The sequence below is a fragment of the Lepisosteus oculatus genome, chromosome 4 (assembly GCF_040954835.1).
Source record: "Lepisosteus oculatus isolate fLepOcu1 chromosome 4, fLepOcu1.hap2, whole genome shotgun sequence".
Taxonomy (NCBI): Eukaryota; Metazoa; Chordata; class Actinopteri; order Semionotiformes; family Lepisosteidae; genus Lepisosteus; species Lepisosteus oculatus.
In genome coordinates this window covers 50,558,535-50,584,226 of record NC_090699.1, presented here as the reverse complement: position 1 = coordinate 50,584,226, position 25,692 = coordinate 50,558,535, and the positions used below count along the sequence as shown (strand labels likewise).

The 25,692-nt window shown below is 37.5% G+C and overlaps 3 protein-coding genes across 8 annotated transcripts in view; 1 reads left to right on the top strand and 2 right to left on the bottom strand.

Annotated features, from left to right (window-relative positions):
* The window catches only part of LOC102695979 (uncharacterized), a 19,767-nt gene extending 4,879 nt beyond the window's left edge, over positions 1–14,888 (bottom strand). Inside the window, exons 1-10 of the mRNA XM_006630612.3 lie at positions 14,798–14,888; positions 13,065–13,182; positions 7,816–8,005; positions 7,621–7,712; positions 7,286–7,518; positions 4,829–5,065; positions 3,973–4,047; positions 2,688–2,904; positions 1,332–1,540; positions 946–1,018 (exon numbers count right to left, since the gene is read on the bottom strand). Of these exons, the coding sequence (XP_006630675.2) occupies positions 946–1,018; positions 1,332–1,540; positions 2,688–2,904; positions 3,973–4,047; positions 4,829–5,065; positions 7,286–7,518; positions 7,621–7,712; positions 7,816–8,005; positions 13,065–13,080 (1,342 nt within the window). The 5' untranslated portion in view covers positions 13,081–13,182; positions 14,798–14,888. The remainder of the gene's footprint in view (positions 1–945; positions 1,019–1,331; positions 1,541–2,687; positions 2,905–3,972; positions 4,048–4,828; positions 5,066–7,285; positions 7,519–7,620; positions 7,713–7,815; positions 8,006–13,064; positions 13,183–14,797) is intronic.
* eevs (2-epi-5-epi-valiolone synthase) lies at positions 14,187–22,201 on the top strand. Its single transcript, XM_069189357.1, has 5 exons — positions 14,187–14,432; positions 16,378–17,011; positions 18,635–18,868; positions 19,301–19,553; positions 19,967–22,201. The coding sequence occupies exons 1-5, from the start codon at positions 14,245–14,247 to the stop codon at positions 20,065–20,067; spliced, it is 1,410 nt and encodes a 469-aa protein (XP_069045458.1). The 5' UTR covers positions 14,187–14,244; the 3' UTR covers positions 20,068–22,201.
* The window catches only part of mitfa (melanocyte inducing transcription factor a), a 70,911-nt gene continuing 67,019 nt past the window's right edge, over positions 21,801–25,692 (bottom strand). For all 6 annotated transcript variants that reach the window (XM_015347209.2, XM_015347210.2, XM_015347212.2 and 3 more), the window contains one exon: positions 21,801–25,692. In XM_015347209.2, the coding sequence (XP_015202695.2) occupies positions 25,288–25,692 (405 nt within the window). In that variant the 3' untranslated portion in view covers positions 21,801–25,287.

The window sequence follows — 25,692 nt, the reverse complement described above, 5'->3', positions numbered from 1 at the left end:
AATTTCAACAGCTAAAAATGTTTTTGGCAGTACAGACGCCTACTTTTAATCCTGAACTCAAGTTTTCAGTTTACATATTATATAGAAAAAAAATGTTTCTGTTTTAGCAGAATGAATCACAATTTTCTGTAGTACACTATAAATGAAAATAAAAATGAGAACTGTCTGTGCTTTAAAGAAACTGATTGATCATAGGGCTACTAAAGCAAGGAAAATGGGATTTTAGCTCCACAGGAGTTTTAGATGGACTAACTGCTTCTTAAGGGTCATATCCAGGTCTTCTGTAACAGGTCTCAAAAAGTAAGATGAGATAATTAGGGCATCGATGGAGGTTAATATTCTACTGTGCTGCAAAGTTTGGCAGGTGAGAGTGTCTAAAAGTCTAAGACCCATGGATTAAAGACTGGCCTCTTGACATAATCGGTTTGAAGCCTGTCTGGTTGTGCAGGTCATATGCTTGGTGGTGCCTGGGACTGCAACCTCTACACTGTGCACTACTGTACATTATAGTAATCCTGACATTAACACATGTACTATATGCAAGGTGAAGTACTGTGCATTGCTCTTTGAGTGTGTGCATTTAAAAATACAGAAGGTACTTGAACCTATACATTGGTTCACGCAAACATTATGGAAAAACAGGCCTCATATGCAAAAAAATAATGCAAATAAAAATGAAAGCCTTCAAAAGTTAAAATGTGTGATACAGTAATATGTATGGCTTGTGCAAATTATGCTAGCCATTGAAGTTAGCCGATCCCATCTAATGGGAACTACAGCCCTAACTTCTTTGCTTCTATAGGACAATCACTGCAGTTAAGGTTATCTCTCCTATATCACATTGAGGTTTAATAACGTAAATACAGCTTACATCGCTCTGAAAATTGAAATTAAAAATTTGGAGATAAAGAGTGAAAATAATAATACAGGAGACTCATCACTCACCTATTAAGCTAGCCATGGATGCTGTGTTAATTATCTTCCCATATCCTTGCTTCAGCATAATACGACCTGCAGCCTGTGACAGGAATTACAGAAAGACAAATGAGTCTTTTATGAACACGCTAATATTGACATGATAACAAATTACACAGAGATATACAGGAGTGAAAGAGAAAAAGAGGTGTTTTGGAGAACAAATCCTATTTTTAGCCTGTAATTTCCAGAAAAAATAAGAAATAAAGCTTTAAAATATTTAAATATTAAAGTTTATATGTTTTACAGTGTACTTTATCATTCATTTGGCAAAGGGGCATTGGTTACACCAAAAATAATACGTTGTTAGCTGGCATCTTGAGCATGTACAGTTTGACCCGTCTTAAGTTACGTACTTGACAACAAAGGAAAGTGCCCCTTAAATTTATGTTGAAAGTCTGGTCCCATTCTTCTAAAGATGTGTCTTCACTGTCTGAATTCATATTTATTCCAGCGTTATTGCATGCTATGTGAATTGTTCCCCATTTTGATGCAATAGTTTCAATCATTCGCTGAACATCTTCTGGCTTGCTAATGTCAGCAGTAACAGCTACTGATTGTATTCCTGGAAAAAAAATGTTTTAGAATTAAAAATGCACTGCCTGTATATCTGAATAAAGTTCAGCGGTAACCATCAATAATAACATTGAAAACAATTTTAATTTTGGAGTCCCCCCTCACATAACATATATAATAACTAGTTTGGCAGAATTTCAATTCTGAAACTAGGAAGTTATAATTGCGTTAATATCAACAAGAGAGAGTATGTACCGTACATTGTATGCTCTGTAACTTTCAGAGGTTCTGAAATCTCCGAGTCTGCGGCTCAAACTGTAGCTTGCAGTTCCCCCTGCTGGTGAAATACTGAACTACCGTTAGTCATTTTGTTTGACAATCGGATGTCACTAAACCAAAACTCTCTTCTTGAAACGTGTTTGACATTAAAAATTTCACAGCTCAGCACAGAAATTTTCTGTTACACTCAGTTTTAAATATCCTACATACAATCACTGTCAATGTCCAAAAATGCTAATTATGAAAAAGAGAACTTGCTTGTTTTACAAATTACAGTACCTCTGGTTTTCATCTTCACGGTTCTTTAAAGGGACTGAATGAACAGTGCCATTCATCCTTTAATTTAGTGTCAGTGTAACAAGAATAAGCTCCTGAACTTTCCTTTCTGCACAAAAACAACCATGCTCACTCTTGATTCTAAGAAGGAACATTTTTTGTACTAGCCGGTTCTTTAAAACCAAATGATTTATGGTTTTAATTCTATATATTTTATTTTCAGTACAGCATTTTCAGGGGCAGCATAGCATAAAAATATGCCTCTGGAACCAGGAACGGTTGCTGGTGGATTGTTGTACCTTTACCCCAGCTGTTACAGCCCACCCAGCTGTAGGAATGGGAAACAGCAGTCTTGTGATGGACTGGCCTCCCATCTATGGGGGTAGTCGTGTGCTCTTCTTTTGCTTAACGCCATGGAAATCCCAGGATAAGCTCTGGACTTTTGGGCCCTTTGAATATGAAACTACCCAAGTACAGCATTTTCAGAGAACAGGAGAATGTGGTTCAGAGGAGACAAAGTTCTCCGGGCAGATTTTATTAGGATTCAGATAAGAAATTAACAAGTTTAGTTTTGTTTTGAAAGGACGTAGGCCCAGACTTATTAAATGTAAGGCACACTGTCATTTTGAGGGGCAAATTACCTTTCACAGTAAGCTCACTGACCACACTCTCTGCCTTTTCCTTGACGATGTCCACTACAGCGACCTTTGCCCCTGCTTCGCCCAGCGCGTGTGCCATGGCTCTTCCAATGCCCTGGCCACCCCCTGTCACGTACGCAGCCTTCCCATCCAGCCTCAGGCGCTGCAGAATACTTTTCCCATTCTTGCCAAAAAAAACCTCGTCTCTCAAGATCCCATCCTATGGTAAAAAACGCATGTGGCTTAGAAGTGTAGTCATCTGAGCCCAGGGTACACTCAAACTTGCACCTGGGCTTACAACAGTCTGACCACAGGTCCAGGCACCACAGAATTCAGAGAGCCTTACCGATCCTTTTCTGAAAAACTACTTAATAGTACAATTCCAAAAGAAACAACCCTATTTCATTGACTTTTAATTGGCTTCCAAAAAGATTCAAGCCACCAGTTATCAAATCCCTGAAGCTGGTTTCTCGATGAGAAAATTCATTTGGCAAATCACAGGAATTTAGTCACAGGAATTTAGTGCAACAGTAAACATTTGTGAAGAATACTGGTGAAGTGCATTAATTGCCCGCCAAGAATTTGACCCCATTTCTGCTCACTGAAATCTTAATATTACAATATATTACACCTGAAAAGGAAAGCACTCACCAAGTGGTAATTGAAAAAGGAACACACATTTTAAGTAGAAAACTATCTGAAAGGACCGTGTGAGGGAAAATCAGATATTAAAGATCAGTGTTGAGGCTCACTGACCAAGAAATGGTATTCTGTGAAGGAACGGTGAATTTAAAGACACTTGCAGAGAAAGACATGAGCATTAATAATGTCATTAGCATGTTTAAATTTTTCATAGAAGATTTAGAAGCATATAATGTAAGGCATAAAATGCACTTGCAACAGCAGTGAACAGATTGAAGTATTACTGGCTTATCTAAGTGTCAGTGTCTGTTACAATTTAAACCTTTTAAAGTCATTAACAATTCAATTGTTAATGGAAAAAGTACCCCTGTTCCTATTCTCATAGCCATTAAAGTATAGTATTACAATACTCATGCACATAAAATACAGGTCTTTCTGCACAGTAGTACATTTTAAATTCTTAGCACTCATCATTAATTCCAAAAATCACAAAGCTGTCAATCATTCCCAAGACATAAACTGTATGTAACATATTATATTATACAAAATTATACAAAGACCAGTAATGACACAATGAAACACACAATAAACAAATTAATGTCTTGTGGTTCAAAATATCCCCAACTGTTAAAGTGCTGCTTCTTACCTCAGTTTTCTCTTTGGATGATCCTAAAGCAACTCTTCTAATAACGCTGATCCCATCTCGTACAGGAAGAATAACCTTAAACAGACCAAAATGTCAGGAAAAAAATCTTGAAAGATGCATAAAAAAATATTTTCAATGCTTTGAATAGTCTGTGATTAACCACCTAGTATGCATCCATCCATCCTTTTGAATGCCAGTCCATCAAAGGGTACACACAAACACAGACAAATACACACACTCACTCCAGGGCCAATATTCCAGGAAGTCAATTAACCTACAGTTTGTGGAGGAAACTGACATGAACAGAGGGAGAACATATAAACTCCACATAGACAGCACTGCAGGTCCAGTATTCAATCCAGAGCCTCAGCACTGCAAGGCAATGCTGACCACTGCACCACCCAACCCTGTATTTATTAGGTCACAAATTCTTTTAATAAAATAATCATATCACAGACAAATGTTTAAGCAGGAAACACCTGAATGTTACCTATGAACAAGAAATCTGTCCTGTAAAGTTCATATTTCATTTCTAATTAAACACAACAACAACCATCTAAGACGCCGCTGGATTATTAAAGCAAATTACAGCTCATATTCATTTGGCAAGGACACAGCATGGCTGGATAATATAACATTAAATGTTCCGGCACTGTAAAACCTAAATGTAGGTTTAAAAAATAAAATGGAAAAGAAAATGCCAATAAAAATTTGGCCGAAAGTTCATCTGAATGAAAACTCCAATTTCTGGAATACATCCTTGAAGCACCAGTGTTTAGTCATACTGGTCATAGACGAAATCAGGTAGAACTCAGAGCACCACAAAAGAAATTTTCTTGAGGCCTTCTATACTAACCTGTTGTACACGGGAATCATTTTGTATGAACTTGTTAAACTCTCGAAGGGCAAGGCCATTTTCATCCGTTGTATCCTGCAGATAAACCCTGCCTTTGAACAAAGAGTTATCCACACAAATCATGCCATCCATCCGGAGGAGATTATAGTCCAGGAGAAAGGTGTAATATTCAATGTAGTTGCGTTTGTCTGCATCAATGAACACCATGTCGAACTGTTCTCCTGCAGCTGCTAACTCCTTCAAAAAGAAAAGGTCAGAGTTGACTATGCGTGACAATGAATTTCTTTTAGAAGGTATCTGTTATGTGAGTTCAGAAAAGTGACCAAAGTAACATAAGAAATGTTACAGACCAGAGCAGGCCACTCAGCCCATCAAACTCATTTGTGTTTTGTAGCTACGTAACATACTGGAGGATCTCATCCTGTCGTTTCTCCAGCATGGCTGGGTAGCTTGTTCCAGACTCCCTCAAACCGCAGTGCAGAAACATGCACCTCAATTTCAAATGCACTTCCCCTTCGTTTTCACTTGTGTCCTCTGATTTATTCTGAGAAGTCAGCAGGAGTGACTTGCTCAATGCTTTTTACGATTCTGAATATTCGGAATATACTCTAGTTGTCTCTGTTCGAAACTAAAAACTTCTCTTACAAAAGTACGGTCTTTTACTTTCTTTTAAGGCCAGGAATACACCTGGTCACTCTGCTCTGGATTGAGTGTAGAACAGCAATATTTTTATATTAGTGGTGACCATTATTGCACAAAATATTACAAAAATCAAATCTTAGTAATACATTGTACAATTTTACCTTATTCTTTGTTATTTATTCTAGACCTTAAGCTATGGACCCTAACACGCTGTCCGTCTTTTATGTTGCTTCCCCATATTTTCTAGAAGATGGGGCAATATCAACACCTTTCACAGCTTTTTGAAGCTCACTGTCATCTCAATCCTTGTTTTATATTTATACTTTATGCGTGGAGCGATCTGAATTTGCCTATATTAAATGGTAGCTGTTGTGTGTTTGCTCAGCCTGAATGACCTCCTCTACTTTGTAGACTACCCTTCCTTTACAAAAAATATACTAAGTAATGTGGTTACAATATATTCTATAGGTTCTCATAAAAAGACAGACCGTTAAAAGCTTGCTGTGCTAAAATACATCAATGGATTTATGTCAAATCAGTATGAGCTTGTTTACTCTTTTCCACATTTTGTCCAGAAACAACTGGGTATGAGCAAGATCACAAGCAGAATCAAATGTCTTTGAATTTCTCTTGCTTCTGTGGATAATTAAAAACTCTAATGAAAAAAAAAGAATGTTTTCTTCAGCTGCTTGTAAAACATCAAGGCTCCAGAACTAAGTTCTAATGCTTGCAACAAAGTTTTGCTAATATCCACACTGAACAGAAAAAACTTTCAATATATTAAAAGTACCATTAAGCCACAAGAAATATAAGGTATTAAAGTCACAGTGACTAAGCTTACCATTTAGAAATTGATAACAGAATAAATGTGGTACCATTTAATACACTGGTGAGACAGAATATGATACATAGCCAATATATTTAATTGTACAATTTATTTTTTAATAAAAAAGGAAAAGAAAATATCAAATCCAAACAAGTAATTTCAAGACACAACTGAAGGAAATAAAATGCTTAAAAATGCAAGATTGTGGATGAATGCTAAATGTAATAGATTGCAGACGTGAACACAAAAATAAATAATAATGATTTGTCTTCTAGCAACTATTTCATTATATTACAACCAGAACACACACACAAAGCTCTTTGTAGTCATAAATGATAAACTACTGAGCACTCTTTATATCCCCTGGTGTAGCCGGCTCTCAAGGGATACTAGAAAGAAAATGCAATTTCTGATAATAACAGCTCATAGCAAAAAAATACTATCTACTTATCCCGGCAATTTCCAGCTATTTTGGACTCCTTTCTGAATTAACCTTTTATTTCAAAGGAGCAATTTTGCACACCAGAGGCGCCAGCAAATTTCATGCATAATTTATTCACTCAGTGTAGTGCTAAACCTAAGTCCTTGACTTTGTTAAGGTGGGTTCTTGTCGGCACAACCCATAGCCACTGAGCAGGCAAGGCAAACGTGAATTCAAATTGCAGCTTAACCTCCGGGGTTGTGCCAGCACGAACCTCAAAACTAATTTCTTTTAGAAATGGACACACAGATAAGAAAACAGGCACCAGTTAAAACAGTGTCTAACAACCGTCTCATTTCTTACACCCCGTTTGCTATGATCAGGAATGGTGAAGCGTTCCACATGAATGAGAAGTCTTGTTTGGAAAAGCTTTAGTTAGCTGGCATTGGGGGGGTCATGTTTTAAGGATTTTGATTAAAAGTTGCTTGAGCTGAACCACACAGGCAAGCTTACCATTTCAATCACGCAAAGGAGGACTTAGACAGACAAACATGAAAATTAAATTCACCTTTAGGGTATCCATAGCAGACCCAATTTTCACGGTTATCTTCTTGCCATGTGGGGACTTGTCGAATATAGGCTGGGCAAATTCTTTTAGATAAGGTTCAATTTCACAGGCAACTAAAGTGCCATCTTCTGGCAAGCCTTCGGCCATTGACAGAGCTCCATACCCTGTAAACATGCCTATTTCTAAGACTCTCTTAGCCTTCGTTATTTCGACAAGTGTCTTCAGGACCTGACCTGCCAGAAGAGTAACAGTCATTTTTAAATTAAGACTTTCAGGGAGCTGCACAACAGACATTTTTTAAGCATGGAAACAGGAGGAGATCAAATGCGTCTTACCTTCAACATGACCAGTTATACACTCTTTGGGAAGGTTAAACAATGTTTTTCCTTCCTGGTGCAATTTGTTCCAGTCGCATGCCACTGTTTTCCTATAATACCAACAAGTTACATCAATGAAGCATGCATTAATACAAGTATTAAAGTTCAGTGAGAAACATGTGCAGTACTGTAAATAGACTCTGGGATAAATACCTGTAAAGCTCACCAAGCTGTTCACTTTCATGACTGGTCATTTCCTCAAGATACATGTCTAGACCATACGAAATATCCAGAGCCTTCTGTAGACAAGTCTTCAGCTCTTTAGGAAGAGTTGGAATGCCATCTGCTATCTCTTTGGCTTTTCTCAAGTATTCCACTACAAACTCCAAGGGTGTATCTGATACTAAAACACATGCAAAGCATTAAAAGAACAAATGTAAGATATAAGATACGACTTGTCTCTTTTTGAAGAAACAGTAACAGTCTCAAATCAGAAAGCAGAAGCACCAGTATGCATTATTCCAATCAATACTATATCCAAAATATCAACCTAATTCCTTCTCTATTCAAATTATAGAATCCTTATGTCATTCTTCTCAATAACAAGAAACTATTATGAATGATGATGCCAATTAAAATCTACAAAATGTTGAGTGTTAAAACCAGATGCAATTTAATAACTAAATTAACTAATTTGCTTTCTGTTTCTTTACAGTTTTGCCAACTAAACTGGTTTCAAACCTCACCACCCTTGGCATTTATTTTACAATGACTACATATTCACACAAATTTATGAAGCTTTGTTTTGGTAAAAATGTAATTTATGAGAAAATATCAAACAAAAAGAATTACAAAAACTAAACTACACACATCATACTGTTTATAACACATCTGCACGGTTTGCCAAATGTTTTAATTAACACCAAGTCAAAACATGATGATTTAGGGCTAGGTCTAACTACGTATGTCAAGCCTGTAGTTTGGCCTGGCATTTGGCCATCTCGATAAATAATTTAAAACCTAGCCAGGCAAGTAGGGTGAGATCCCAATAGCATTTTGTGATCATTATAAAGAACACGTTTTGCAGCACAAGAAGTTGACTTTAGTTAAAAGCCTTATGATACACAATCAAAATTGAGACGTTTTAAAGAATGCATTGTAGTTTAAGAGGCAATCTGAAGAGATCTACTATGATGCTTTTCAACAGAACTGTTAGGACTAGGTCCTGGAGCACTTAAAGAACTAGGAGAAGCTGTTAAATTGGTCCAATTAAGCCAGTAAGTAGCTAATTTAGCCCATTAAAAAATATGGATTAAATGTTATGCAATGAAACCCTGCTGACACACCGGCCCTCCAAGACCAGGACTGGACTGTTTACAATTTACTTTCATTCCTCATCTGACACAAAAGGTCTACCCTTAGCACGCTGTTAATGCTTTATGAATAAAGTATTTATACTGTTCTCTCTTTCAGCAACGACTTCGAGAGAACAATTTAAAATTATTTTCACAACCGAGAAGTCTGTGGCGTTTTCTCGCAATGTGCGCCATACTTACGCCTGACCACAAGATGGCACTGCGCACACACACTTTCTCGCAAATGAACTCGATGAACTTGAACCTCCTACAGCTGCCCTCTTTTTTTTTTGTCTTGGGGAATGTGTTTCAGATGCTGTATATTCCATTGACTCATTAATCACGAACAGGAAAGCTCCTAAATTAAGTGTTCACACCTAAGTCTCTTTTTATGGGCTGCATGTGTTAAAATTGATCTTTCTTTTGTAATAATAATAATAATAATAATAATAATTGCTTACACTTATATACAGTAGCACTTTTCTGGACACTCCACTCAAAGCGCTTTACAGGTAATGGGGACCCCTCCACCACCACCAATGTGAAGCATCCACCTGGATGATGCGACGGCAGCCATAGTGCGCCAGAACGCTCACCACACATCAGCTATCAGTGGGGAGGAGAGCAGAGTAATGAAGCTAATTCATAGATGGGGATTATTAGGAGGCCATGATTGGTAAGGACCAATGGGAATTTGGCCAGGACACCGGGGTTACACCCCTACTCTTTTCGAGAAACACCCTGGGATTTTTAATGACCACAGAGAGTCAGGACCTCGGTTTTACGTCTCATCCGAAGGATGTTAAACTAAAGTGAAGGTGCAAATGCCTAGATTACATGTTCACTCATTTTCAGAATGTTTGACTCAGGAATCTGTATCATTGTTTAATTTCACACCCACTGTTTGGAAACCTTTTCATACTATTCCCTAAAAATGTCATGAGTGAACCATTAAATCAAATAAACAAACCGAACAGAAGTTTGGTTTTAGAACAGGGAATTTTTTTTTTTTAGCAGTAGGTCACATCTTGGAATCTCAACTGATAATCCACACTGCTTACCACTGCTAACAGATAGGGAGTGGTGCAAACTGCTCTCTGAAACGTGTGCGATTAGTGCCCACATTTTTGATTTCCATAGAGCTTGCTAACATATCTGGGAGAGGGGTACTCGCTGACACCCCTGCAAGTGCCCCAAAATTCACAGAGGGCACTGCTGCACAATCAGGCTAACTTTGGTCGGCTCAAGCCCAGTTGACCAACTTAATCTCCCAGCAACGTGTCAGTTACAGCTAGGAAAGACCTAGGGCCACTCAAGATCCCTGAACCAGCCGGTTGAGCCACTCGGGACCCCTCAGGGAGAACAGTGGATTCACACCTCATCATTGTTCAGACATTTAAGGCATTTATACCTTTTACGAAACTGTCAAAGAGATCGATTTATATCCCAGGGACATTTTTAAAAAAGCATGATTTACGACGAGAATATTAACAGAACAAAACCTCTGTTGCAGGGGAGAACATGGGTAGTTGAGACATGTTTTACTCAGGTTCAAGCTTACAGTATGTAGAGGAACTGTAGGGTAGTTTTCTTCTTGTGTCATTACCACATGAACTGTAAGCGCCCTGCCATTTATAGCCACTGTACACGCCAGGGTGCTTATTGTTCACATGCTAATGCAGCTCCCTGCTCTGAAGCTGGTGCGGCGGAGTCTGACACATCCATTTTCTAATCACTTCTTCCAATACAGAGACATAGGGGGAGCCAGAGCCCATCTCGGCAAGCACCAGGTGCAAGGCAAGATACACCCTGGATGGGAGGCCAGTCCATCACGGGGCACACAGACACAAACACAGACTGGCACGCACACACACACACTGGGGCCAGTTTTCCTAGAAGCACCTGGAGGAAACCCACGCAAACATGGGGAGAACACACAAACTCCACACAAGAGAGCACCCCAGGGTGAGAATTGAACCCAGGGCCCAGCACTGCGAGGCAGTAGTGCTGACCACTGCACTACCATGCCACCGAGTCTTGGGGGGAAAAAAAAAATCATTTATTTGTGAGGACATGACTGAAAACTGTCCGACATGACAGTACACTTCCATGACAAGTTATAATAGCTAAGACTAATCTTGTGTATGGAAGCTTTCAGTGTTTGACTCTTTAACACTCTGAAGTCGATTTTAGGACGTACAGTAGATAATCTGACTCATAGTCAAACAAATACAGCACTTAATAAGACACTTCCCATGCTATTCTATGTCATTAGTTTCAAAAAGGGGCTCAAAGATATCTTCACATAGGTAGCTGCATCAGCATGCCTAAGCTGTAAAGGAACAGGTAAAGGTTTATTCCATGCATGAAAGGCAATAATACATACTGTATACAGTAAAATTATAGTAACTCATATAGTGCTCATAGTAACCTGGATTTGTAAATCACTTTAACATGGAAAGTGCTATAAAAACAAAATAGACAAAAAGGCACAAATAAGCATTTTTCTATTTATACTAGAAACCCGTTAACTAAATTAACTCCCTTTATAACCTGGGGAAACAGTTATGACCTTTTTTCACTTTTTTTATTACAAGTCAGTTGTTACAAGCTAAAGATTTTGTCTGGAGTAATGACTTCAATAAAGTTTTAATTTATTTAAGTTTTTAATTATATTATGAATGATGATACCAATTAAATTCTACAAAATGTTGAGTGTTAAAACCAGATGCAATTTAATAACTAAATTAAGTCAAGTTATTTGCTTCTGTTTCTTTACAGTTTTGCCAACTTTAAACTGGTTTCAAACCTCACCACCCTTGGCATTTATTTTACAATGACTACATATTCACACAAATTTATGAAACTTTGTTTTGTAAAAATTTCAACCTGGCGAAACAGTTATGACCTTGTTTCACTTGAATAATTTCAAAGTCAGTTGTTACAAGCTAAATATTTTGTCTGGAGTAATGGCTTTAATAAAGTTTTAATTTGAAAAGTGTTTAAAACATATTTTAAATTGTTCTTTATTAATATAATAAACAGCATTTTGTTCTGTGAGATTACTGTTTTTAGCCTTTTGTTAGTTTCATGATTTTTTCTTACCTCAACGGTGAAATTAATAATTGATTCTTACAATCTTTAAGAATAAGAAACAAAATCAACAAATGTTTTTAATCTTTTAATATTGTAACGCAACGGGTTACAATATGTTCAATATCTTTGAATACCGAGGTTATTTACGTTTTACCTTATATTATATATGGTATATTACATGTTACATATTTTAACCTTATATTATCCCTATTGTAATGTTTGTAATATTATTAAAATGTTCATGCATTGTTCATGTTTAATTGTGGAGTCATTTGTCCCTTTTTGTGTCTATTTAACGTTGCCACAATTTATTCCCCTGTCCGAATTTACCGCATGCATATGTTAAAACAGTAGTTAACTTTTTTCCATTTTTAAAAATTATTTTTACTGGCATTCCACGCAAGCAATAGCAAGTAATGCACTTTGCAGTTTTCGTCTTTACTTGACATAAATTGGATAGTATCTGATTATTTCCAAAAGCTCTTAAATTGTACTGAAATTCACTGAACGAAACAGTATAGTAAATTAAGGATGCGTAACAATATTTTACCACACAATAATAATAGCAAATATAGATGTTCATTCAGTGTTAGTGAATCCAAGCATTGTCTGAATCAGTATGTGAAAGCGAAGTGTTTGTGGTTTTGGTGGAAGGGCAGAGAGAATGGAGTCACAGTTCGGATGGGAAGTTCTTCGGGAAACAACTTGCATGCAGTCCAGCTCGGGAACAGAAGTTAAGGGTGTAAACAGGGTTGTGATACTGACAGGTGTCTGACTCTAAAAAGTTGGTGTGGCGAAAAAGAAACGTTAAGAGGGAAAGTGCAGGACCATTCATTCTGCAATCCTATCCGGAGAGCAAATATGCAGTTAACTGGATCTTATTCTTTCAGGACGGAAAAGCACTGCGCTGTCCGCAAGGACTAACATACTACCTTCCTGAGCTTGCATTTCCCCCAATTCATCTTTATTGCACAGCTATAACAGTAAAAGAGTTATAAAGAGAATTCTTACCTTTTGACGTTTGCATGCTGATAGAAGAAAACGACCCCAGTAGCTTTGGCACGGAAACACGTGGCACGCATCCTATCCTGGGACTTCAATGGACGGCGCGGCAGCTGGGCTGTCCCGCCTATCAGAGCAAATTTTAAATTGTGTAAGCGCTTAGATTGACAGCTCTGAGCTTACACAAGCAGTTGAAAAACTCGAAATTCCAGCTCTTTGTAGTTCTAGGCAACGTGACTGCATGAACAAAAGATGGGTGATATTACATAAAACAATTACATCAGAATTTACAGCAGAAGAAATTAAAGAAAAGGTATTTCCTGCAGCTAGGTTTTAGTTATTTCACCGCTAAAATGGACCCAGCAGAGTATATTAAGAATGTTAAAAGCAGAACGAAAAACAAAGAGTCGGTATTAATCAATATACAAGTTGGGCTGTTGCACTTCTGTGTGCAATGCAATGCATTCAATAGCGCATTTGTGTGTGCGGTGATCGCACGAACTTCAGGCTGTCACAGGGCGCCGGGTGTACAGTATGTCTTTTCATTTACAGATTGTCCCGGTTTTAGCTCCTGGGTGAAAAGGTACCTAAAGATCTCTGTAGTTCGTGGTGTGCAGTTACTCAATAATGATAACCTTCAGCGAGATCTGCTTTAATGAATGAGGACAGAAAAAGCATCTTCGCAGAATACGGAAGTGTAAGAAACACCCCTGACTTTACACTGGCTGGTCAGTTTTTCACTGGGTGTCACAGCGCATCATTCCTTCAATATGTCCATTTTCAATAAGATACTCTAGACATACTTATTCACCCAATGAAAACAAAACGCTGGTTGTCTACCAGCACAATTAATGCACAGTCCTAATTTAAACATACTGTACATACTGTATACGGTAAATGGCCAAAATATACTCACTTTAAAATTATTTATTAGCTCACTTTATTTTATAATACACATAATCACTTCTTCACGGGTGTTATCTCAGAAAATCATACCATTTTGTGTAACGTACAGTTTGCATTCCTGATTTAAATTACACAACCCTCTCGAAAGGCGTGATGCAAGTCCCTCCCTAACACCTAGAACTGACCCCCGAAGGTAGATATATATAACTTTGTCAGGTTTGTAGACTCTGCACTGCCTGCAAACCCTGTCCGTGAAGTCACAAACTTAAAATTAGCTAGAGCAATGCCACTTAGTTTGCTGTCTGACGCTGCAGCCGCTGCAAACGCAGGTGAGATGAGCAAAAATAAAGGCGATGCACCAAACGGCAAAATGTCTAAAGACACCGAGTTCAACCTGGTACAGGTTAAAAACACCTGGGTCCGCAAGACGGGAGGTCTGAATGCCCACAGTCACGTTTCAGAAGCTAAAATGTAAGTATCAAGTGTATTGTTTTTAAATAAAAATTGAATCGTTATATGAATACAGTGGCATTTACAGTACATGCATACAGTGGCAGTGGAATACATACTGTAACATTTATTAAACTAGTTTCAAATGACCCAAGGTAAGTTATGTAGAGTCAAAACGGGATAAAGATTAGACCTGTGCTTTCGCTCTTCTTTGCCCTAAAGCCGGCTATATTATTACAAAGCCATATTTTAATAAATACACATTTCAATAAATACATCTGTTTGAAATCGTGTAAATACACACTTTGCAAATATGTATAGGTTATGTAATTTATATACTTATAGTTTTATAGGTTTATAGATTTATACAATAGGTTATATCATACCAGAACAGGGCATGCGGACGGATGATCCTAGAAAAAAAACCCAGTGTGTTTGAGCAAAGTTGCGATGAGATATGAAAGACTGGTAAAACAAGGAAACAGGTTCTCGTCTCCTGTAATGTAATCAAACTTTCAAATCCGTGGAGCCTACCGAAACGCAGTTACCCAAGAAGAGCCATGGGAATGCTTCACGATTGTGTTTTTTTTTAATTTATGTCTATGAATATTTCTTTAAACTATAAAATGTGTATCAAACACATTACATTTAATATTTTGGAATCTGCAGTTCTCAGTTCAGTAAATCCGAATAGTCTTTCAGGAGACTTTCTGAGAAAAAAAAATAACATACTGTACTGTAGCAAGTTATAAAATCTGACATTTGGACTGAAGCCAATTCTGGCAGAATTGGGATAACTTTTATTCCCTGAGTACATTTCATGTACTGTACAAGCAGTTTGAACTGGTATAATTGGTGCACCAAAATATTTTTGACCATACACAAACAACACAACAGACAAAAAAATAGATATAACTAGGCACATGTACAGTTTTTCTTAAAAGTTTTTAAAAATCCCTGTGACATTTATTAAGCACCAGATGTCGGTGAGCAATTATATTTTTAAAAAGTCCTCCTCAGGCAGATACCTCTTACAGTTGCAATGTCATATGATAGGCTAGTGCATGGTGATAGAGCTATGAGCCCCAGAGCAATTTAAAATGATAAGTTGACAGTAAAGCATGCTTTTAGTTGCTTTAAAATGACACCCTTTTGACCTTGACCCTAATATTGTTTTTTGTTTCTTTTGTCTGTTTTGGTAAAGATTTCGAACATTAATCCTGGGTGGTATGTAAGCTTGGATTTTCTCTTCAATTGTTAAAAAGTCTGTAGGTGGAGATGAGTGATTTTACCTTGAATTAAATGAAAGGCCATACATAAGGCGATTTTCTGTTTTTTTTTTATCTGGTTCTATTCATTGTGAACTGCATTTCTGGATAAATATCTAAATTATTATTGCTAATAATACTAATATTATTATATTACTAAACAGACATTTTGGAAGTGAACAAACATTTATTAGCAATAGACTTAATTGTACAGAGATCTCAGAGTAGCTGCCTTGTCCATGTTAATAAAATAACATCTAGTAGTTTTGGCTTTCACTCATCCTTCTCTGAACCTAAATTTACAGAAGAAAATGATAAATCGTTAGGAGTAATTTACTTGCAAACATGTTTTGCATTAAGACATTTTTAAATGGCCATTAATATAACATATGCCCTTATCAAGTATTATTTTACTTGGTTCCATAATTAAAATAATCCCACACTCACCATCCTACCCCTTAAGATTTATGATCCAATAGTTCAATTACAAAACTATTATCAGTTGGTTCTCACAGTGAATCTGTTGAACATTGTTACTTGCCAGAGCCCTTCAAAAGCAGAGAGCAGCCAAGCCCTCATTCTTCAATGAAGGGAATGTGTTACGGCAAGTTTTATCCTAGAGCAATTATTGGTGCATTCCATACGTTCTAATGATGGGTTGGAGTCTTCTAATGTTTGCAACTTTCTATTGGTTACAGCTACGAATCTGCTACTGGGCATGGAGTTTCCTGGACTGTTGTCAGCCCTATCTACTTCAGCTACAAAGTGGTTGAGTCACAGAACCTGCTTGATCCCCATAATGATACATTGCTCACTGGTCACATTAGAGACCCACAGGAACTGGAGCACATCAAGAGAAGCACCAAGCCGGTCAAGCGCTTTATTGTCATTGACGAGACTGTTAACAAACTGTACGGCTCTGAAGTGATTGCTTACTTTGAAGCGAGAAATGTTATCTATAAAATCCTTCCCCTCCCGACCACTGAAGAGAACAAGTCCATGGAGCTGGTGATGAGAATCCTGGATGAGATTCATAGATTTGGACTTGACAGGCGCACTGAGCCTATTATTGCCGTAGGTGGAGGGGTGTGCCTAGACATCGTCGGCTTGGCCGCCTCTCTTTATAGGAGACGCACACCTTACATTCGTGTCCCAACTACTCTTTTATCTTACATCGACGCTAGTGTGGGAGCCAAGACAGGTGTCAATTTTTCAAAGTGCAAAAATAAGTTGGGCAGCTACATTCCACCAGCAGCAGCTTTCTTAGATAGGTCCTTTATCCAAACTGTTCCTCGACGACATATTTCCAACGGTCTGGCAGAGATGTTAAAGGTATTTATGGGATTCAAGGCAATGGGATCAGTGATAAGGGGAGTGTCTTATAAAGAAATACAAGACGCTGTTCAATGACTTGCCATTGTGTGGGACAGTAGCTGTGCTTCCCATTCCCAAAGTAAAACGATCTGCACCTTACTTCTTAAACCATTCTGCAGTTTGTCCACTCATGGTGGCAGGTTCTTGCTGCTCCTTGATATTAGTCCTTATAATATAAAAGCCTCCGGTTGAATTGTATAGTTTCCCTTACAAATATAAAATCTGAATTTCAGAAGACAAAATACTTGAACAAATAAAGTCATTCTTTTCAGTCATTTTATTATAAGAACACAAGAAAGGTTACAAATGAGAGGAGTTTGCTCAGCTCTTCCAGCTCATTTGGTTTCTAAATACCTGAGAGTGATTGAGCCCTTTCTTGAAAGAAGGTTGGGTTCAACAATACAGCATGTTTGGATAGTCACATAATTATTTGAAACCTCTAGAAATACACAGTAGAGGAGTGTTTTTAAGTTTTGACCCTTGAGTTAAACAAGGGCTATGTTTTTCTTTCAGATTCTGTTGTAACAGCAAACAGAAATTTGGGTTTGCAGAGACCCCAAAGAAGCTGTTCTGTTCATGTAACAAAATATATTTATTTGTTCTAGCTGTCACTCATCCCCTTAGTCTCTAAAAGTATAATATATCAATTGGTTAAAATAAATAATAACACCAGGGATAACTTTCTTGCATGGAAACATTTTATATTAGTCAATAATAAAGTGTTTCCTCCTACAGTATATCAAGCCTTACTTAACTGAGGATCAGAGATAAAGAAAAAAGACGCTGCCCTATATTAGAACCTCTGGTCTTTCAAAGTCAAGAAAGGAGCCTGAAGCTTGACTGGATTTCTTTAAGCAAACAGCTATGCAAATTCCCAGTTTCTTTCTGATGTCACACCCTCTGCAGCCAGAGGGTGCTCCTACTCTGTCCTGTCCCTAGTTTCCTGTGCTTTGCTGTCCCTCTCTCTGGGGCCGTATATTTCCGATTCACCTTCGCTCAGCATTGACGTTTGGATGTCCTGAGACCAGCATAGCATCCAGGTTGCCCCATGTCCGCTGCCTGAGGGCATTGGTTTCTATATGACTCCTGAACTGCTGAGCCCAGACTATCCCCCCTTTCTGCTGCTTTACATATGGGTCTTTTTCCTCTCTCCTGCCTTTCCATGGTTCGTCCCTTCTGACATCCCTGACACCTGAGCCGCTTTAATTAGTTTACAGATCATATTTCTATGTCAGGCAGCAAGGGTGGGATTCCAGGTTATTTAACTTTATAGGGTTTCCACGCATCCTGGAGAAGCAGGAAGTCTGCATGCGGCCAGTCATTGAAATCATGGCCAAAATAATGTTGACAGAAAAAACAACAATGTGTACCAGTTGGGTGTAAGTGATGATAACTGGGCTCTGCAGTGTTATGCAACAAATACTTGTGAAATATCATGGACAGGGCAGGGAAAATACTGTTCTTATGGTGTCTCGTTGCATTGGAACTGAACTGTATGATGAAAGGTGAGATACGGAAAAACATTTTGTTTTGCATTTAATGGCAGTACCATGCGCCCCTTTCTCTGTTTGCTTTTCCCAGATGGCACTTATGAAACACAAAGATTTGTTTGAGATGCTGGACAGCCACGGCAGATTCCTGCTAGATTCCAAGTTTCAGTCCAGCAACGGTTTGTTAGATCACAGGAATGCTGCCACAATGACTACAAGGATCGCAATTGAAACCATGCTGGAAGAGCTGGCCCCCAACTTGTGGGAAGATGATCTGGATCGCTTGGTGGACTTCGGTCATCTAATAAGTCCAGAATTAGAAATGGTAAATCACCAAGTCATGGATATTTCTTGAAAACTGAATATTAACTTCAAATATCATACTGTACAAGGCAGCAAGGTGAAAATGTTTTTCATAGAGTAAGTAAGCATTCTGTCTGTACCAGTCATTGGTATTTGTCACCACATAACATCTAGATATATTAGACAATATGTCTATGGACATCAAATACTTTCATGCAAGTAGAGTAAACTGATATAGCCTAAATTAAGAACGCCGGTGTTTTTTTAGTGTGTTGCCTCATGGATATTTTAAGAGTGGTGAACATGCCCGTTTACATGCCTGTAATGTCGTGTTAAGTAAGCATGTGCTCTCATAAACATTTAACTCCAGCTGTTGCCCTTAATGGTATGCCAACGTAAATCTTATTGGAAGTAATTTCCTTGAAAGTAATATCTATTTTATATTTCTTCCCAGAAAGTCCTTCCGGCGTTATTGCATGGAGAAGCTGTTAACATAGACATGGCATTCATGGTGTATGTTTCCAACGAAAGGGGCCTACTAACCCTAGGAGAGAGAAACCGAATAATTGAGTGCATGAGGAAATTAGAGCTTCCAGTTTGGCACAAAGATTTTAACTTGAGCCTGGTGAAGAAATCACTGCGTGAACGCCTGAAACACTCCGGTGGTTTGATGAGAATGCCCTTGCCGGTAGGCTTGGGACAAGCAGGTAAAACCCGATTTTGTGGTTTTGAATGACCTTTTATTGTTTTTACTTCACACTTACAGATATCTATTACGATCTATTAGGCTGCAAAGGGACAAGTAATACTGAAGGTATATTCCATGCTGAAAAGAGAAGAAAGAAAACACCTGAAGAAGGATCCACGGTCAAAACGTTGTGTTTTCTTTCTTCTCTTTTCAGCATGGAATAACCCTATTAAATATCTATTAATATTATTTGGAATCTTTTCAGTAGTATCAATCAAGCCAATAATGTGTTAAAATTTGAGCAAGCAAGTAGATTAAGGGCCTAATATCATCTGTAAGTACACACAAACCAATATCGTTATAAATTTACAAACCTGTTGAACCAGTTTTAATGGAATAAATACAAATTAAATGTCTGTTTTTTTTTTAAAGAAATCTTTAACGACACCAGTGATGACGTCTTGGATCGAGCCTTTAAGAAATGGTGTGATGATCTTAGCACTGAATACACAGACAGCGGTCACAAAGTATGATGAGACTTTCAGTGATTGTTTCAAATTGTTTGTGTTTTAGAATAAAGGTACTAAAGAACATCAAAACAAGGGCAGCAAAATAGAAATTGTGCACATTATAAGTTGAATGCAGCTATTAAAAACCTTTCAATTTGTTGTCAGTGTTAAAAAAGTGTTAACATTTATGTAATTGAAGGGACTTTAGAGAAACGCCGTCTCGGCTAATGAGACATTCTCACCCTATACATAATTTACTCTATTAAGTTAAACCTTTATCCCCAAAACACCAATACATGCCATCTTGTGGTCTGTACGTGTATCATTACCTTTTTTAAAAAAAAAAAACAGCTGGAGGACACGGTGATGCCCATGAAAGGACAAACCAACATCAAATCAAAGCAACAGTGTGACATTTCACTATGAGTTCTTCTCCGATTGTTACAGAATACATTATGACAGATGTCAAACGTTTTAGGGCAATTTGTACACGGGGATGTAAGGCTATTGATTGAGACAATTATATTTGGCGAAATATATTTTTATTGGCTAGAACGTATTATTGTATGCATTTTGTCGAGCTTTAAAAATTAGAACGATAAAGTCGAAAATGAGGAAATTTTAGATAAATTATACTATTGTTAACTTACCTCAGTCTCCCGACATGTCTATCTGTATCAATGTTCCAAATTTAGTGAAGATCATTTGTGCGGTTTTGAATATGAACAGGTAGCAACATTTAACGAGCTTTATATACATGATTCCACCAGAAGCAAGCTGATATTGTGCCAGGTGTAATGCTTTGGCTTTTTTACAGGAAAGGACAGGATTTGAAAATAAATATTATTAAATATTTTCCTGTAGATCCCTATAGGCATTGACAAAAATTCTAGACTTTATTAAGAAATTAATTGTAATAAAGAAAAATTGTTCTACAGTACTCTATATTGTTCAAAATGATTTTAAATAGAGCTCGTCCACATTTTAAATTTAGATTATTCATTATTATCATACGGCAAATTGTAGACCTATAATAAACTTAAATTTATATTGTACAAATGTTTTGGATTGTACAGTGTACAGCATGGTAACCAGCAACAATTTCTTAAGATGTGATTTAAAAAACAAAACAATTATGGCAGTGTAATTGTAATGCACAACATTTTTACTTGAAATATAAGTTCCTGTCTTGTGAAGAAATTTGAAGATTTTTAATATGGTATTTACTTAAACTGCGTTCTGTATAGTGTATATGAAGTACATACAGTATATGTATGTTGAGGGTGTGATGGAAAAATGTTAGAAGAAAGGAAATACTGTACACTTTATGTTTTCCAACCAGTGATATAAAAGTGTTTTTTTTTAAATTAAAACAGTTTTGTTTAGTTTCATGTATGGGTGTACTATCTTTCAAGCCACTTAATTGCGTGATCATATTAAATAATGTTTTTGTGAAAACAGACATTAATAAAAGGATTTGATCTTCTTTTTATCTTCATAATGTCACTGTGCTGGTTCTTAGCAAAGAGATGCCACAGTAAGAAAGGTAATGGGAATTAAAGGATAACAAACACATGAAGTAGTTTGCAGTAATTTAATTTAGCCTCTTAATACTTATTTACCTCAATGTGAGAAACACCAAACCCTATAGTGAATGATGTATTAAACTGGCTTCAGAACATGACAGGTGATTTTCTTTCCTAATTACAAAACAAATTCACACTGAGCCCAGGACAAATCCCTCTCAGACACAGATGTGTAAAACCATGTACTTTAATATCTCTATCATGAAATTGTTTCCACATTCAATTTCAATGAATACATGTTATCACTGACCCATATCAGACAATAATAAGGATCATACACAGGTCACAGCTTCAGTCAACAGTGACTAAGTATTAATTACATTACAGTACCAAGCATCTCAGCAAGAGGCAGTATTTTAATGTCACTTTGTCAAGAAATAACAATCTTAAATGTGCTATCTCTTAAAATAAAAGGCATCTCCCCAGTGCATCATTTGATTCAAGAAAATCCCTGTAAGTGCATGTCTTTTGTGCTTTACTTCTGATGTCAGATTGCTATAGTAAAATTATTGCTTTGTATTTTGAAGAACAAAATGTAATACATTTAAATAAAGAAAATCTATTGCATTGCATATTTTGACTTATGGCAATATATTTGGCAGTCCATTCTGAATCACATTCAAACAAAAGGAAGAATAAAACAGACTTAAAGTGGTATTTGAACATTCTCCTCGAAGCACTTTTTTAAGGCTATGTTAAGAAGTTCAACCAATGTAACCATGTAATCAGACTGGTAGCTCTAACCAAGAAACCACTTCTATTGCTTCCAAAGGATATTTGGAATCCATATTGGGAGACACCATTAAGTTTATTGCTGAAAATATTTAGAAAATGGCAAGTAACATTTTTGCTTTGCAAACGTTTTTTTTTTTTAATCTAAAAAACATCTAAATATCATAATTCAAAGCTGTGCTGTCCCTTTCTTGTGCCATTCGGGTGTTTGAAACCATTTTTGGGGCCACAGCTACAAAATCCTGCCCAAGAGCAGTGTTGAGAAAAAGGAGAGTGTAATCATTAGATTTGGTGCTCTTTCCAGCTGTAGCACATCTATAAACAACTTTCCACTGATACATATAATACATGACCCAAAATCCCTATTCGGAAAACACACTCCACTCTTCAGTCAGTGCAAGTCCAAAAAAGACCTACTTTTGAAATTTAAGGCACTTCATTCTGAACACAACTCTCTTCTGCCACTTTCAATACATTAGTACAATTTGAAAATAAATTCTCCAACCTTGTTCTTAACACCATAATGTCTTTGTAAAACACATAGGCACAATATATTTAAATACAGTAATTATAATTGCATAGTTCTACACCAAAGTAGATAATGCACTGCAACTACATATACAACAATGTTGTATGTTAAAAACTAATATTTAGTAACAGTTATTTGAAGTAACAGTTATCTTTTTTTCACAAGCTGCAATGTAGCACTAATCAAAATCTAACATCTTCAACAGTTATTGTCATAAAGGCATAATTCTAATTACATTGCTACAGTTGTACATGTTTAACAGTAGAAATAACAATAAAGCCTTTTCTGTGTTATATATTTAACTACAATCATTCATACAATACAATGTATGCTTATAAACTCTAAATACATTTGTTAGAATATATAAAACATTGGTTAGCAAACCAAAATATCCATCCTTGAATTTAGACATCCTTCCAGTGTTTATTAACAATGCAGGTATCTTACATTAAAAAAAGCACAAAAAATCCACAAGGTTCACTATATTCCATATCAGTATTTTCAATATAAACATTCTTAAAATTCAAAAATATCCTGAATATAACTGCTTAAAATGAAGAAAGGGTATGCAAATCAAATGATTGTGCAACCAAACATGAAATAATTTAAATAGTAGGAAAAGTACGTGAAAATATAAGCCAAGATATATTTGCTTTTAACAAGCTCATAGAGATTATCTTTTAAATGGTCAAAAGAACTCAGTTTTAAAAAATGTTCATTTTAAGGTGTTCAAAACAGCTGACATTGTGAAGTTGTGAAAAATGAAAGGCTCAGACCTTCACAGAACAAAGTGGATTATCAGCACTCTCTGCTGGTGAACACACAGCAGTGCAGGCACAGACAATCCACCCACCGAGCTGATCATGACCAGTAATCAAGAAGCAAGGAAACAGATCAGATGCACACAATGACTCCTTCCCACAATCCTCTCACAGGTGATGACAAGCCTGCTGTGACAAAGGAGCAAAAAAGGGGCAAAGGGCAGAGGGAAAAGAAGGAGAAAAGAGAGAGATACGTATCGGTTCTGGAAGAGTATGAGCAGAGGGTGCATGCAGAGCTTTAACCATAAAGAGGAAGAGGTTGCTACCCATAGGAAAGAAAGAGAATGACAGTGAGACAAATCAACAGACTCTAAGAGATGGCTAGGCGGAGAATGACAAACAACTGAGTGAGGAGGAAGATGAGCAGAATATGGAAGAAGAAAATGAGGGTCACAACTTCTCTTAGCGCTGATTGAAACTCCCCAGTGCTTGTTTGTCAGGTTCAAGAAGCGATATGAAGCAGTTTGCCCTGACTGTTTGCCCTGAAAAAAAATGGGATTTTTTTTAGGCTGGTACAAAGAGGACCTCTAAGTGATCTCCACTGAGCCACTTGTCACGTCCTGGGTCATGGTCTGCTATGTTGTGAAACTAAACCACACCTCAATATGCTGGGAACCTAACCCGGGAAGAATCTGAGAAGAATGTTCTATATGCACTAGGTGGAGACCATCCGCTGGCAAAGATCTGACAAATGTTTCAGCGATTAGGGGTCCCACAGCAAAGGCGTTTCTGCAATGAGAATCTCTTGACACAGGTGAATTAGCACCGGGTGTGGAGACGGGAGATGCAGTGATAAGTTTCCTGCTAGAGCCTTCTTCTTGAGCGCCAGAATCAGGCACACTCATATCTGGGAACAGAAGTGACAAATTTTGTATCTACAGAGGTTAACATTTTCACTATGGATCACAGTTTCCTCATCTGTGATTTTCACACCCCTAGACTTCCCCATAATCCTGTCCAGCTCTGACAACAAGCTGACTTGCAAATGACCTCATTATGACCTCTAATGAATGCCCACTAACTTTGTCTCTCTGTCCTTTCCTCTCTCTCTCACTTTTCATTGTATATTGCAGTCTGTAGGACAGCTGCTGGCCAAATTAGTCTATAGATATATAAAAGTATCATTAGAACACATTAAAATGACATTGTTTTATTGGGTTATTTTCATGTGCACACTGTTACTATATATACCGCTTGAGTTCAAAATTTTTAAACCCACACTTTCAAATTTTGCTTAGAACTGACCCTCCACAGATCATGATTGGCCAGTTTCCCTGTACAGAACACAAATGAGATTTAATTCTTTAAAAAACCAGTGTAAACAATGCTTTTTTTAAAATAACATCTACATGCGTGCACATAACAACCGAAACATTTCCTTAGCTGCACCATCATGTTTACAGACAACCTGGAGTGTGAGAACCTGTTTTTGTTTGTTTTGCAGACGATGGGCTTTGCTTCACAATAGCAGGTAAAGATGCTTTAGATTAAGGTAAAAAACTAAAACCGGCATGGTGTTAGTAGAGTTTTAACATAAGATATGGAGAGTGTAGCAGGAAAAAAAAAAGCTGTCCTGCTAACAGCCATGGTCATTTTCTTCCATGCTTATGCTGCTTCTTCGGCTGCTGTGTTTTGAAGCCCCAGGAGACACGGAAGAAAGCAGTGGGTCAGTCACTCCCACAGGGGAAAGAGTGTCGTCCATCAAGATGTCTTCCAGTTTGGAACCAACTTTCGTTGGCACACTGTAGGCTGTGGACTCGGCGACGTTCGCCAGGCCATCGCTGAAGGAGATTGTGCCGTCTGTGAGGTCGAGGGTTGTCGTTCGGGACATCTCAGGGACGGAGTGGTGCTGGTACATGTCCTGGTTGCAGTCTCCCAACACAGGCTCCTGCTTGATGGCCCTCGCTGCCAGTTCAGACGAGCACAGTGCAGACGAAGCTACCACTGACAGTCCATGCGCACGGGCTTGCATTTCCAGCTC